This window comes from Stegastes partitus, unplaced genomic scaffold, assembly GCF_000690725.1.
Source record: "Stegastes partitus isolate 25-593 unplaced genomic scaffold, Stegastes_partitus-1.0.2 Scaffold2031, whole genome shotgun sequence".
Classification (NCBI taxonomy): Eukaryota; Metazoa; Chordata; class Actinopteri; family Pomacentridae; genus Stegastes; species Stegastes partitus.
The window spans coordinates 44146-60273 of record NW_007579762.1 but is presented as its reverse complement, the minus strand read 5'-3'; the positions used below and the strand labels follow the sequence as shown (position 1 = coordinate 60273).

Sequence of the window (16128 nt, the reverse complement as noted above, 5' to 3'; positions counted from 1 at the left end):
GTTTACCGACGCCTTTTCAGCGCTACACAAACACAAGCATCTTCTTTCATTCGTCCCGACTGTTAGCTACACTGACAACTACGGCAGCCGCAAGGTCCTAAAAAGCGCGAAGCAAGGTCATGACTGTATACCAGCATACTGTCTGCGTTATCAATGCAAAATCCGAGGACCAAGCCCTTCAAGAGATTAACAAACCAATAAAAACTCTTGAATTCAATTCTATAGCAGACAGATAGCAGGTGCAGAGACTTTAAAACTGGTGTAATGTGTGCCTACTCACATAGTCTTAATAATTACACTATAGAAGTAAAATACAAATGTAAGGGCGACATCCATCCTCTTCCTTATAGCCTTTTTTCAAAACAAATGTTAAGAGCTGAATTATTTTTAGTTTAAAATGAGATAATATTTCAAGTTGTGTCAAATTAGGAAAGAAGAAAAAAGTCCTAATGCACAAATTTACTATTGATGAACTTTTTAAAAAATATGTATTTCTAATCAGTATGACTGCTGTTTGTGTTTATTGTTGCAACATGTAGATTTACTTTGGGCACATTTTTTGTTGTTGTTGTTGCATGTCTGTAGCAGGGCTTCAACTCACAATTATTTTAACTGTCAATGCAGCTGTTGATTAGTCGATTATTGTTTGCCCCCCAAAGAAGTGAAAATATTGATGAGTGTTTTCAGAGGCCAAATATGACAAATTGCAGAGGAGGAAAGACACAAGAAAATATTCACATTAAGAAGCTTGAATCACAGATTTTTTTTTTTTTTTTTTTAAAATTTGCTCAAAGTGATAATTTGATTTTCAAAATAGTTGGCAATTAATAACTGACAACTAGTCAATTAATCATTGCAGCTCTAGTCTTTAATAACTCATTTTTCATATTTCGGTATTGCCTATGCCTGCTACTAAATACCTAAGGTATTTAATAGAAGGCCTAAATGTATTTAATTGGAATAGCAGACCTCTTGCACTTAAAGTATATCAGTTTTAGATTATCTTCAACACTTTACAGAATAAAATGATTTATAATGAAGTTAATATTATCTATAGTGCCTCAGGTTTTTTATTATTTAATTTCATATGGTGTGATATATGTTGTCAGGTCTGTATTGTTGCAGTATAATCTCGCCATTTTATGTAATAGCAACAAAATTATTCAATTCAATTTTATTTTGTCTTACTTATATAGTGCCAGTTCACATCTCATGGCACTTCATGTAGTAAGGTGAAGACCTTAAGAATTTTAAACAAAGAACAGATAACCCAACAATCCAAAGTTGCCTTTAGATTCACTATTAGCAAGCAGTCAGCGACAGTGGGAAGTCACTAAACAAAACCCTCTCACCTCTCACACAAATGTGTGTTTGGTGCAGCTGCTAACAACTTAGAGGTCTGAACCCTGTATCAAGATGCATATTGCATTGAATTTTATTAGTTTATAACATTTTGTAATGTTAAATCTAAAAACTGTTGAATAAATATAGAGCAGTAAAAAAAAAAGAACAATATTTTTTATCTGAAATCTGGTGTAATTGCTGAAAAAATGGGAATGGGGCTGAAGTATAACCCAGCTGACTTAGGGTGAAGACAAGGTTCACTGTGGACAGGTCACCAGTCTATCACATAGAGACAGACAACCAAGCACACTTACATTCACGCCTACAGACAATTTAGAATCACCAATTAACCTCAACATGTCTTTGGACTGTGGGAGGAAGCCGGAGAACCCAGAGAGAACCCACGCTGCACGACAAGAACATGTAAACTCCACACAGAAAGATCCCAGGCCGGGAATCGAACTCAGGACCTTCTAGCTGTGAGGCAACAGTGCTAACCACAAGTTTTTACAATCAAATCTAAACACTAAAAGTTGCTACAACTGTCAGATAAATGTACTGCCGTTAAAAACTACAATATATCTTTGACATGTAGTACAGTCACAGAAAAAATGGGAAAATTAAAGTAAAATACTCGAGTAAAGAGCAGGATGACAGCTGAAGTGAATGTGACAGTTAAAAGTCTGATCTGTTTTTTTGTAAGCATACATATTGGAATTATTTAGACTGAAGGCACAATATAGAGTTGTATTACTGGGAAATGTTCATCTGTTAATATGAAAACTCTTCACATGGGCGTAATGTGGAAAAAACTTCTCGAGTGGTCCCAGGATGTTTCCTTGTTGTATTTGTCGACAGCTTTTGGGTTATCCTTTACTCACGTGTAACCATTTGCTTTTGTGTTTACTCATCAAAAGAGAAGCTGTCTGAAAAATAAGGTTAAACAGAAGACTGTTTCTCTCTTAAATGTGTTTCAGAAAAAGTGGAAATACTCAAATTACTGGAGTAAAGATCAGAGTAACAGCTGAAATGAGCACGACAACATGAACAGTCTGATCCATGTTTATTTATGAGCATACATATTGGAATTAATTAGACTGAAGGCACAATATATGGTTTTGACTACTGAGGGAATTGTCATCTGTTAATATGAAAACTTCAACACATTTAAATAGCTGTGGCATGTCTGCAAGGTGAGGTTAAACATGAAGCTGAAAAAGGCAACTCACCGTAAACATCGTGTGTCCTACACAAACATTGTGTGTTAAGCAAAACAATTAATTGCACTGCATGTAAACATGCCAGCTTCGCAAGCTACAAACTCCAGTCTATGACATGGCATTATATGTATTTAAGAGCAGCAGTTGGCACATTGGGTTGTCAGTTGACATAAAAAGTAAAGGAAATTAATCTGACAGTTTAAAATTAAAAAAACACAATCTGCAATAAAAGCAAATCCACTCGACCTCCATGGAATGAGATGGAAGGCACTGTTAACGGTGTTTCCCCCAAATGGTGCGTCCACGCAGCAAAGGCAGTTTAAAAGTTAGAAGCAAATAAAAAGTTACAGTTGATCTGAGAAGATATGAGTCTTTCAGAAATACCGCCTGGAATAAAAATCTGGAAGTGAGTGTGCAACTGAGTGTATCATTACAACCTGTAGTGACTAACATTCAATCATTCTTAATCTCAAAAGATCAAAATGAATCACAACAACAGATAGGCACTTTTTATGACATCACTCTCCAAAGGTAATTTAAAACAATCTGCAACCAAAAGTGAACCTTCTTTCACACCAACTGCATTTTTATGGATGTACAATTTTGACAATCTTAATTTAAGGCATTTAAGCTACCTGTAGCCGCTGCAGCATGTGAAGGTTCATTATTTCATCAGGTAGCACATGAAATAACGGTGTGTAATCTCTCTGAATATTTGCATTTAAGAAGAGTTTTAAAATGTTTGATTTCTGGTATAATTTGTCTTTTTCAAGTAGAATTTCTTTGACTATACTTTCTAAATCACATTATGTTGGGTTAGGGCATTGGTTTCTCTTTGATTAGGTACATACAGCATTAGTTTGTGCTGACAGTGCTCCCATTTCTCTTGTCGAGCAGGTCTAAATAAATGCCCATTCCCTGAGCACTGACAGAACTTCGCCCATCTCTCTTCAAAGGAAAAAGGGCAAGAGTAAGCAGCGATTCTGCAACCCGGAGCTTTTTTCATGCAGATAATGCTTCTGCTTGTAATTGCTGTCCTATAAATAAAATCAAGAATACACCAATCCCTATCTGTCTTTCTGATAAATCACTTGGAGGTAGATATTAGAACCGAGAAGCAGGATTTAAGGAGATTGGTTTCAGACGTGACCTCGTTAACAAAGAGGATGGCCCGTCCCAACGCTCCTACTCGAATAGCACCGAGGGGCCGCTTCAGTCCGTCTTCCAAACAATGTTCAAGACCTTCACGACCTCCTCATAGATGATGAAGACTATCGCCACGTCCATACACACTCGACCCAGTCGAGGCACAGTACCTTTGTAGAACCTGAGGGGGAGAGAGAAAATGCTACATCAAAACAATAACATTCATCGGAAGTGTTAAATTAGCCACTTAGAAATGTTATTCAAAATGCACTATTGTAGCAACGTCTGAACCTCAAAGCTGGTTAACGGATTTAAAAGGCATGTTGTCTTTAAAAAAATATTGAGAAAATTACACCCTTTATTAGCTAGAAACTGTAAAAACAGAAAGAATCTTGACCGTGATTTCATCAAAATCACTTTATCCTACATGTCTCATTAAAAAATGCATCAAAAATAAATTATCTGGGTTGTTGCTATAGCCCTACTGGTTGAGCTGGCAACCCATGGACAGGGGCTACAGTCCCCAATGCAGCGGTCATGGGTTCGAATCCCACTCATGGCCCTTTGCTGCAATTTCTTCTCCCCCACTTTCCTGTCTGTCTCTCAACTGTCCTATATAATAAAGGCAAAAAGGCCAAATAAATAAATTGCTCTAACTAGACCCTGAAAAAAAACAAAAAACAATAATTCAGTGTTGATCAGCATAAACATGAAGCCCTCATTGATTCAAGTGCAGTGATGTGACAAAAATTCAGGGAGTTTTTTAGCTGAACTGAGCTGAAGTGCAGGTTGTGTTTACACGGAGCAGAAAGGAGCATGGGAACAAACCTAAAACATCTCAGTGGTAAAATATCTATAGTGTTTAGGGATAACATTCTTTTCCAGTAGTGTGGGCACTTGTTTATTTTTTTAGTTTTTTTCAATTTTGGAAAATAATCAAAGAAATTCAACATTTTTTTTCTTTTTTTTAATAACTTCTGTCATTTTAACTGTGTCATTCTGCACAGAAAACATTTCTGTTTTCTTTCCTTCTAGATGTAGCAGGAGGACAGAAATGCCTGGAACCTGCTCTGAGTGCTGACACTAAAGTATTTGCCCCAAGCTAACATTAATCAACATGTCCAACCAGTTCATCTGCATTCCAATCAGTACAATCAGCGCATTAGTACAAAGCTCCCTTATTAGCACACCATGCTTTTTCTTTTGTACGTCCATACTGCAATGCTGTTGTAGCCCTTTTACAGTTTTTAAATATTATTTCCCAAAATGTGAAACTACTCCTTTAATTCACACTCACTAGAATCAATAATCATGGTTTCCTTCTGGTGTCTAGTTACCTACCACAGTTCAAAATATTCTTCAGTTATGAAGACAAGGTCAATATAATCAGATTTTCATCTGGTACCCTGAGCTGCAAACTCTACATCATACTGCTAAACATACAAAATCTCTCAATCGTCAGTCATTCTCCATCAATAACATCAACCTGCACATGAACTTACGCCATAGGTCCTTCATGTTTCATGATCTTGACGGCACAGTCCAATGTGCTTTTGTACTTGTGAGCTTCAAGACCCTGTAGAATCACATACAAACATACAAGTTAGCCATAAAGCTGTGGGTCAGATTATGAGAAGAAACATGTTGCTGAACTCACCTGCATTCTGGTCTTAATGACATCCAGAGGAGTGTTTCCAAACACGCTGGCAGCACCGGCGACAGCTCCAAACAGTCCAGTTATCATAGGGTTAATGGCTTTGTTGGGGTCATCACCTAAAAGCACAACAAAAGAGGGGTTTGGGTTTGTTTTTTTGGTCTGTATTTTTGGTGTGCATGTGGTGATTTGAAGGTTTATTTTCTCTCATACCTTTATACCAGTTTCTCAGTGAAGTCATGACGTAGAAGCGAATAGCCTGGTTGGAGCCTTGTTTCAGTACAGTGGCTGTTAAACCCTGGTAGGTCCCCTTCAGTCCTGCAGACACATCAGCATCAGTACACCAGAGTCTCCCAATTTAGTTCAAAAGAAACCAACCAAGTGGAGAAGATGGAACAGTAGGTGGCAGCAAAACCCAACTAACTTCTTACCTTCAACTCTGATAATCTCTCTCACCCCATGGAAGAACCCCTTGTACTTTGGATTTGCTGATGTCTGATCGTGGATGAATTTCACCTACAATGACATCATAACAATAATTATTGAACTGACTGATTGCAGCATCCAATAAAATCTAACACGTGGTTTGTGCTACAACATGAATAATGCTGTCACGTTCAAACCAGAATAAAAGCATAATGTTTTGAGAAGTGCTAGTGAAGTCCTGGGTTTTTAGTTTAGTTTAAGACTTATTTCTGTTTTATGTTCATTAAGGGACAGATTTTAATAAACAATCTCAAAATTACAGTCTCCAAAAGTATTATTAGAAAATGTATCTTCTCTGTCAAATCTCAGGAAAGAAGTGTCTTAAAAATATCTACTTCTGTAACCCTGAAACAATATGAAGGTTCTCTAACTGCTGTGTTGCGACATAAAACAATGTACTTTTTATTTACATGGAAGCACACCGGACTGTTAACTTGTTACCTTCACTGTCTCCATAGGACAGACTACAAACACAGCTTCTGCCACTCCAGCTCCAAGGCCGCAGAAGAATCCCCTCTTGCTGTCCAGCTTCCCCGTCTCATCACGCATCTTATTACTGAGGAACTCAAACACCCCAAATCTGTAGAAGTGACAGAGAAAAAAGAAGATGAATCACTCAAAATAGAAAATAATCTGCACCCTAATAAAGGCTTCACGAGCTGCAGCCAGTGGCTTTAAGTGCCCAGTTTCAAGCCATTATTAGACACAACTTGTGGGTTGTCAGGTTGTCAACAGTTCTGTTCACAGTGCAATATGTGACATTTTGAACTTAAATATAGCAATAATATAGCATCAAACAACTATCTGCCACAAACAGTGGGTCAATGGCAGAAACACTCCACTATAAACAATCATAGCAAACACTCTCCACACGCTGAGCTGAGTTCAGATTGGGCGATTGTGACACCAGGTCATGTGATGCAGCAGCACTCCATCACTCTGCTGTTGACCAAACAGTCCTTACAGAGCATGGATGTGTTTGTTTTTTTTTGTCTCATCATCTTGCTGAACAACTAAGATCCTCCCACTAAACTTAAACTCTTCATTTTCTGGGACTCCCTCAGCAGTGGTTTTATGCAGCACTTTGAAAATGAAGGTCTGATTTACTTAGTCTCCTCTGAGCAGTTGATGTTGAGATGTGTCCGCTCCGTGAGCTCTGGGAAGCACCGATGTGGCCTCTAATCTGAGCTGTTGTTCATCTTCTTCTAATGATCTTCTTTGTTGTTGTCAGAGTCAGATTCTTTACAGCGTTTGATGTTTTTGAAGAAACTTCTGGACTGACCTTCATGTCTTATAGTAATAATGAACTGTTGTTTCTCTTTAGGGCTGCAAGGTAACGGTGGTTAGCACCGTTGCCTCGCAGCAAGAAGGTCGCCGGTTCGCATCCAAGTGAGGACACCCAGAATCTTTCTGCGTGGAGTTTGCATGTTCTCCCTGTGCAACGTGGATTCTCTCCAGCTTCCTCCCACAAGGTCCAAAAACATGTTGAGGTTAATTAGTGATTCTAAATTGTCCGTAGGTGTGAATGTGAGTGTGCTTGGTCGTCTGTCTCTAAGTGTAGCCCTGTGATAGACTGGTGACCTGTCCAGGGTCCAGCGACCAGTGAGGGTTAAGCGGTGTATAGATAATGGATGGATGTTTCTCTTTACTTTGGATTACTTAAGTATTTGAACAGGACTGTGACTCAACACAAATGATGGTGTCATTAAGAAGAAAGCGGTGCCTGGATAGCTCAACAGGTTGGGCGGACGACCCATGAACAGGGGCTATGATCCCTGATACAGAGGTCGTGGGTTCGAGTTCGGCCCTTGACCATTTGCTGCAGGTCCTTCCCCCACTCTTCTCCATATATTTCCTGTCTCTCTCTACTTGTAACTATGATAAAGGCTAAAAAAAAGCCCAAAACAAAAACTAAAAAAGAAGGAAGAAATTCCACCATCTAACTTTTGGAAACCATTCCAGGTGATGACTCCATGAAGATTATTATTATTATAGTACATTGACCATAACATGCTTGTACATGTGCACTTGGTTGCAGTGTTGTAATACCTGACAGCTGCTTTGGGTATGGATCCATAGAGCAACGAGCTCAGACCTCGGTACAGACCCCTCACCCCATGACTGTTCACCGTCTGCTTCACACAATCGACTGTCGCAGAAAGAGAAACAGGGATTAGCGACAGAAGGTGTTATCTTCACGTTATATGAGTAAAGAAGCAAAAGTTCTTTAGCTCACAAGTTTAACAACACGGTTCAGATTACATAAAAACAGTCATTCGGCAGAAACTCACCGATGCCTTTGTATTTGGGAGGATTGGCTTTCTCATCGAGCTGCAGCTGTGTTTTAACGTACTCAGTTGGGAAGGTGATGCAGATCTCTATACCGCCTGCAATCCCACCTGAAATAACAGAAAAAAACTCTCCATAAACAGACTGCTTTCAACAACAGAGCCAAGAAAAATTCACATGAGAAAGTTTCATCTGCCAAGCCCCAGTGCATTTCAGGGAGAAAGGAGGATCCATTTGTTAAACTTCATCAACACAACAAACACTTGATTATGGATTATAAACACACAGTTAGAAAATGATCCCTTGACTGCATCAGGTAAAAAGTTATAAATTGTGATGTCTCATTCAAAAACAGTGTGCAGGAAATAGATGCTGCAAAAAATTAACATTTCTGCGCTTCATGGCACAACTGAGAAACCATGACTGACTCAGCCATGGCCAGCAGTCACAGCTGAGTCAATCCTGTAGATGTTCGGCTGAACTGCCGACTGTGTTTGAGCAGAGCAGAGAAGAGAGGGGACGACAAGAGTGACAGAGGAAAGTCAAGCATACTGGATCAATAAAATAGTGCAGCATGGCTCAAAAACAGTACACAGAGGACCAAGTTGTTGGAAGATAGATTTATCATGGTGAAACATCTTTTGAATGTTTATGTGCAGCATCGTATGAACACTGCTAACTTTGTAAAGGCTGGAAAAATGTACACAGGCCTGGTCAAACAGCTGATCTATAGCATGTGGAGTCTTTTTGTTCCAGTGTTGGTAACACCTGTGGGCACTTGGAACATGTCAGGCAATGTGCAGTTTCATCTGAAAATTTTAATCAAACCTCAGCTTGAAATTGTGATATTTCATAAAAACTGCTTTAGTAGTTTATACTACCCACAGTCTGGAAAAAAAACAAAACAAACTAAATAACTCTGTGCTCTTCAGCTCAGCCGGGTATCAATAAATGACTCATCTGCAACCAACAGTTTTTTGTCAAGAACACAGGGACTTGTTGGTTGAACTGGGTATAATTGTAGGCTGTGATTATGTTTATAGGAGAGAAGCATAAAAGCAAGTTCAAAATACGAAGTAGAAAAAAATCTATAGCACATGAAGCCACAATTTCCAAACACCTGTGGATACTTGAAATAATATTGTTACATGATGACTCCATGTGTTTAATTGTTTTTGTAAAATAAATGAGAAATAATGAAGAACTTCAGGCCATCACTATAGCTCAACTGGTTGAGCTGGTGATCCATGTACTGGAGCTATAGTCCCTGACACAGCGGTCGTGGGTTTGAATCCAGCCCATGGCCATTTGCTGCATGTCCCTCCCCCATTCTTCTCTCCACTTTCCTGTCTCTCTCTACTGTCCTGTCAAATAAAGGCAAAAAGGCCAAAAAAATAAATGAAATAAAATAATAAAGAAAGTCAGCTTGTGTATTTTTCTATCTTTTTTTTATGATGTATGGTATTCTAACAGATTCATATTGCACTAAAGACATTTCTGAGTTCCTCCATAGAGATGCAGGACTTCACATTGCAGAGAAGAAAAAAAAGTGAGAAAAAATGTCCCACGGGCAAAATAACAAACTAACAATTTTTTATTTTTTTAAATAAAATAAATAAATAAATAATAATAAAAGAACTAAAACTAAAGATCTGGCTTTTTACCCTTAGATGTGGATGAGGTAAAATAACGTTTCTACCTAAAAGCAAGTTTGCAAAGTTTGGTTGCACGCTTGCTTTTTGCAGCGCTCTCCAGTACAGACCAGTTCCACCTTAAATACCCGGCTGTCACACATCTGCCGTTCAACAGCAAACATGCAGCCGGCCGCTGATTGGCTCGGCTGATCTCAGAGTGATTCTGCCTACTGATACTCCCCTTGGCCCCACTCCAGCTCAAGGGGGTGTGTTGCCTCCAGAGCACAAACTGTTCATCACATTACTGCACAACAACACAGATTTAGGAGCCCTACAGCAGTCCCATTCCTCTAATGCACCCAGAAGTGACACATATGCAGCAAAATAAACAGTCAAAACTTTCAGTGCGACAGCTGAAACAGGTTCTCATTTTAACACCATGCTTTTAAAAAGACATTCCTGAGTTCAATGAAGGCCTTCAGTGGCGAGGGAGAGTTCCAAAGCGACACATTTTGCCAGCTTTAGTCTGAATTCTTCCTCACACAATTCGAAAAGGGCCCTTTGTTGCTGCTGCTTTTACATGCATTCTTTCTACCAAAGTGTCATGCAGAGAAATCCAGCGCAGCAGCAGCAGGTCTAGGCTGCACGCAGACAAACAAGTCATCCTGCTTGTGCATAAACAACCCCAAGATTACAGCTTTACAAACCTCTGTTTTCACTAAAACATCAAATGCATTTTGGCCAGCGCCAACAGTGCTGGTTATGACACACCCAGGCATTGCTTTGGTTAGAGGCTGGCTATAAAGCCGCAGACGTACCTATAAATTAAGCTTGATTCAAAAACACACACAGTCCACATCATCATCTTCATCATCTACATGCAGTACCTGCAGCACGTTCCTGTGTTCAAGCTGGAAAGAGACACAGAACCAGTTTATCTAGTCCAACGTTTGTCAGGGATCAGAATTCCTATTAAAGATACACTGTTTACATACAATAACAAGGAGAACCTGTCAGCAAGAGTGCCAGAAACAATACGTTAAAAAAATTTTTTTTTAAAAAAAGGGTTAATAAAGTGCAACAAAATAAAAAATGTAGCTACGTTCTTAAAAGTCTGTGAAAATAGCAGCAAATATCTTTAAACTAATCATATTTTTAGCTGATTTAAATATAGTAAAACTGTAATTTTATGGTCACACATTGTAAAAGAACAAATTACCATTTCTAAAAATACAGATATGAGATGTGGATGTTATGCATGTACAGTTATAGCCTATTGTTTTCCAATTATCATGTACAGGAATACTCTATCCCTATGATTTTACTAAGTATTATCTCTAATTTGACAAAATAGGAAAACTACATAAAATAACAGTTAAAAACTATTTTGCAGTGTCTTGGCAACCGTAATACATAGTTGAACAAAATTCACCAGTGGATTCGTCCATCAGTGGGCTGGTGCCTTGTCATCCCATTAACCCCTCACCTCTACCAGGATCCACAAGGTGAAGCAAGAGTGACGTTAAACAAACTTTCCACAGACAAGTTTAATTAATGTAAAGCCAAAGACAAAGAACTCAGTAGAAAACAGAAAGGGGCTTGGAAATGAATGTGTGTGCTCCAGTTTAAAGAGTCTGTGAGCTGAATTTGAAGCAAGCATGTTGTAATCCAGCTGAATGTGGACACAGGCTGACAGAGCAAGGCGCTTTGTCACCGTGGCTCATGAACACGGGCCTCTGAGCACACAGCGTAGGGGCAGTAGGTCAGTAGAAAACACCCCAGTGAACTGCTGACAGTGACGTGCACAAAGTTACACAAATCAGCTTTACTTTTGAACTTTTAATGTTCAAACATGATCAGCAGCTCAGTGAACGCAGCATCTCTGAGCAGGTTATGGATGTTGCAATGGTTCCAGTAATGACTGTCTGGCAGTACGCTGAGCTCTCTGAAGTTTGATCATCTGTCACTGATTGACTAATGGTAGAAAAACATCTCACCCGCGTGTCTTTTGTTTAAAAAAAAAGGGTCCATGCTAAAGTCTACTGCCCTTCTTCCAGCCCTGAGCTAAGTAGCAGCTTTGTTCCTGCAGGCTCTGTCCAGGCAGGTCTGGTAGGATTTCATAAGTGGTGTGGACACATGCTCTTGTTTTGTTGTACTCATTCCTCCTGCTCATACTGCCCATTAATGCCGTAAAGGACGGGGACAAAGTCCTGCATTAAAATGTATGTCAGAGTTTATCTGAAGCTAATATGATGGGTTCTAGGTGCTGACTGATTATTGGATGTGATCTTCAACAATTTTGCGATTTGTAGAATTTTTATGTGTTATTTTGGCCCCTCTCAACCTGCAGTCACCTCGAGCAAAGTCCACACACAATACCCTCTGATCGGTTACATGTCAAGAGTAATAACCTATCAACACTAAACTAGAAATGTTTGGAAGTTTCCATTAATAACACATAAATAAACAAAAGCATTCAATGAAGTTTTGTGTTGGCGCTTGTGTCATTCTAGTCTCGCATAACTAGACACATCTCCACAGCATTGTGTCAGCGTCGTAGAATAGTTTGCTGCACCTCCTTATCAGTCTGCTCTGGCTTGTCTGCATTTCTTTTAACCAGTCACCATAATCTTGTGCAGTATTAAGCCCAAGGTGTAGCAACGTTGCTTGTGCAAAAGAAGGCCACAGGGATGGTTTTGGTGGAATATTTGCAAGCAGGGAGGTGAGGAAATGAATAATTTGCCAGAAAAAAAACAAGCAGCTGCTTTAATAAACGAACCAATTCTTTGGCAAAACATGCAGGTTCATTTTTAGCATGTAGGTGGCTGCTCTGAGGTTTTTGTTTCCTGTAGTATAGGGGATTTTTAAAACGGTAACACCATGAATGTGGGAGGAGATGACAATCCAGGCGTAAGACGGTAATTTCCTTAAGTCTATACCGGTGAGTCAGACGAGTGTAATTCTGAATTTTGATACCAAGATTTAAATTTTTGCTGTAAACTTACATCAGATCCAAATATCAGTTATCAATTTCCTGGACAACTAATCAGTCTCAGTACCCACTCTAAAAGAAAAAACATATTAGTTGACGCCTAATACGTCTTTATAACGCTCTTTTATATTATTTCTATTACTAGCCTTTTTTTAGAGATCAGCTACAGGGTGAAAGACAACAGGAAGCAAAACCCGTTTTTATGTCCATTGCTTGTCTACATCTCTACCACAGTCCTCTGTCTGCACTGTCACTCCCTCTTAAATGTATTTTATATGACTGTAATTGTAGGACGGATGCTGCAGCTGAGGCCTCTGCTCCAAAGATGCACTGCCCGAAAGCTCAAAGTCTACACTACTCTATTTCCATTTAGACAATTACATTTGTAGCAAATGTGTTATTAATGTGATCCTGTTACTGCTTCTTCAACCCTCCCTCTTGTCTAAAGAAAGATGCTGTTGTTTTTTTTAAGGTTTGAACTATGTCTTTATTTTTTGTGTGTCAAGTAAGACTGATAAAACCCTGTGCACACACATTCTGTGGGGGACAGGTGTTTTTTTAGTACAAAGAATTTTGGTTGGAAATTTGCCTCAAGTACATTTTGCAGAGAGGCCACACTATGTGACAAACACAAACAAGCTAACAGGATATTCAGTTGCTTCACTGTGTTGACAGTCAAATTGTGTAAATGTAGAATTATAAAGAAACTAGTTAAGCCAGTTGAACACATACCAGCTGTGTTGCACAGAATATGCACACTGGTTCATACTTATTTATGATTATTATTTAACAAACTGTTTCTTAAAGGGGCTGCAAGGTGGTTCAGTGGTTAGCACTGTTGCCTCGCAGCAAGAAGGTCGTCGGTTCACATCCTGGTGAGGACACCCGGGATCTTTCTGCATGGAGTTTGCATGTTCTCCCCGTGCAGCGTGGGTTCTCTCCCACAGTCCAAAAACATGTTGGGGTTTAATTGGTGATTCCAATTTGTCCGTAGGTGTGAATGTGAGTGCTCCTACATTTCAAACCAGACCAACATGGCAGCTTGTTCAGAAACTATATTACAAAAATAGCTCACTGAACTGTGTTCCTTAAAAGATGTGAGGTGGGAAATAAGCCATGCAGCTGCTGAGTCTGCCCTGTTTTTAGGTTAGTTTCCAAGTTTTTCAGGAATTTCCAGTAATGTTGGGTAACAGCGGACGCACCTGATCTGTGTAAAGAGGCTCTGACTAGAATGCAACGGACGGTTGCTTCACAGTCAATAGGAAGCATGAAAATGATAGATCCTGTAGATACATACCACAAGGCCAGCGTTATACTTTCCGTGTCTGCCTGATTTATATTTCCTCATCTTTGTAAATCTGCAAGAGTCTGCACAGTTTTCCAAGTGGACTGCCGTATCAGTGGTGTCTGCTGCTTAGGGGTTGGTTGTATCTACATATTCCACGCATGGACTTAACTGCCCTTATAGAGTAAGAGAGAACTTGTATGGACTTGGGGAGATGATGAAATTTAAGTAATGCAAACCCTCACATACTTGTGGATGCGTGAAGAATGTGTTGTCGTTTCCCCAAGTCCTCAACAGTCCACGCATACCTTTCTGCACATGTTTCAGCCCAACATTTGTGTCCGACCTCCTGCACATGTGCAACAGAGTCCTCCGAATGAACAGTTCTACTTTCCGCATCTTTGAATATGAGGATCCACTACAGTCCACGTAAAACTTATCATCACTCCCAGCACCCTTCATGTGTAACCTAAAGTTTGTGGCCTTGCAGACGATGCTGATCAGCAGCGGTGTGTATGTGTGGAACACGTGGACACTACCAGCTGCTCATTTATGGACTGAAGCAGACTATTACAGATTACAAAATTATTCAATAACAACAATTAAGCGTCTTTGGTGCCGGCCTCAGACTGCAGCCTACAGTTACTTTCATAGTAAATACATAGGTTAATAGATATTTTCTTTGATTGCTTTGTGTATGAAATGTCAGAAATATGCCTGTGACTTAATAAAAAAAGAAACTTCATCAAATGTTAAGCTGACTCCACCAGAAAACAAGTTCTAGTGTTTGATAAAAGGGGCCCCACTCGGCCCCTGACCCTGCAGGAGTTTGCTCCAGCCCTGACCTGGTCCCCCTGCAGATAAAAGGTTCACTCCAGAAACTTGTGAACAACTCGCAGCCCCTGTGCACGGTCCCTCTCAAACTTTCTTACCTGCCAGGATGGCTTTCCCCGGGTGCGTGAGTTTGGCTTTCCCCGCCGGAGCTGCAGCGGCCACAAACTGCGGTCTGTGAAACGGACTCACAAATCTATTCTGCCCTGACATGACTGCGATGCCCTGGCCTAACTTTTTTTTTTCTTTTCTGTCGCTCTCGGTTGCCGCAGTGAGTCCGCCTTCAGCTCGTCATGCAGTCTGGGCGCTTTGTGCAGCAGCCGCGGGGCCAACACGCAGAGGCAGGCGGGCGCTGCTGACCATTGGACTTTTGGTGCGGACCCGGAGCTGATAATAATGTCTGTGTACTTTTGACAGTGAAGTTCCCTCCGCGGAACACGCAGGCTGATAACGTCGAGTCAGAGCTCAGCCAGGGCGGGGCAGGACGTGACACTCTCCCCCCTACACGGAAAAACGCCATGTTTGTCACCAACAGTTAAGGAGGACCGGAGAGTGTGCAGGACGGAGCTGCGCCGGTAGAGGGCGCTGATCGGCCCCTCAGTCACTTATCAGACCGTTATTTATGGTGGATTTTTATACCTGTAACACCAGGTGTAACATGTCTGATACACTATTTTTTGATATTATGCATAGATATTAGATTCACATTTAGTGCTCAGATAATCATCCATGAATGTAGCAAAAATTATACAAATTAAAACTCAAACATGAAAATTGATGTTTCTTTTTTTTTTTTTTAATTTGTCAGAAGGTTCCATAAGCACAACATTTTTTTTAAATTAAATTTTCTAGCAATTGTTTCATGGTTCAAGCCTTACAGGGTTATTTGACTTTATTGGAAAGACAGCAAGACACTCTTTTAAAGGTGGTAGCGATAAATTTTTACATTTTTACTTAAAGTGTCCTGTCCAAAATTATTCATATGCTTAAAAATGACAGCTTCTGCACTATTTTACATGTTCCTGGTAATTTCTGCTATGTTCTAAGATGTTCTTAAATAACACTGGGAACAGCTGATGCTGTAGTCAGTTGCATGTCACGATCAGAACCAGAGATCAGTGAGAGCTTGTTATTAGGGTTTATTACTGAGAGAGAGTTGCACACTGTGGCTGCTTACAGGATGGGGATAGACTATAAAATCTTGTCCAAGTGTGTTCAAGTGCAAGTAGCCACAGTGCAAAACATCA

General features: G+C 39.9%; 1 protein-coding gene across 1 annotated transcript; it reads right to left on the bottom strand.

The window, feature by feature from the left end:
- Positions 1–2390: 2390 nt before the first annotated feature.
- Positions 2391–15332, bottom strand: LOC103373622 (tricarboxylate transport protein, mitochondrial-like). The gene is made up of 9 exons (XM_008303545.1): positions 14983–15332; positions 8142–8249; positions 7900–7999; positions 6292–6430; positions 5796–5880; positions 5578–5682; positions 5368–5483; positions 5213–5286; positions 2391–3891 (listed from the first exon to the last, which is right to left on the bottom strand). Exons 1-9 carry the CDS (start codon positions 15092–15094, stop codon positions 3777–3779), a joined length of 954 nt encoding a protein of 317 aa, XP_008301767.1. The 5' UTR covers positions 15095–15332; the 3' UTR covers positions 2391–3776.
- Positions 15333–16128: the final 796 nt, after the last annotated feature.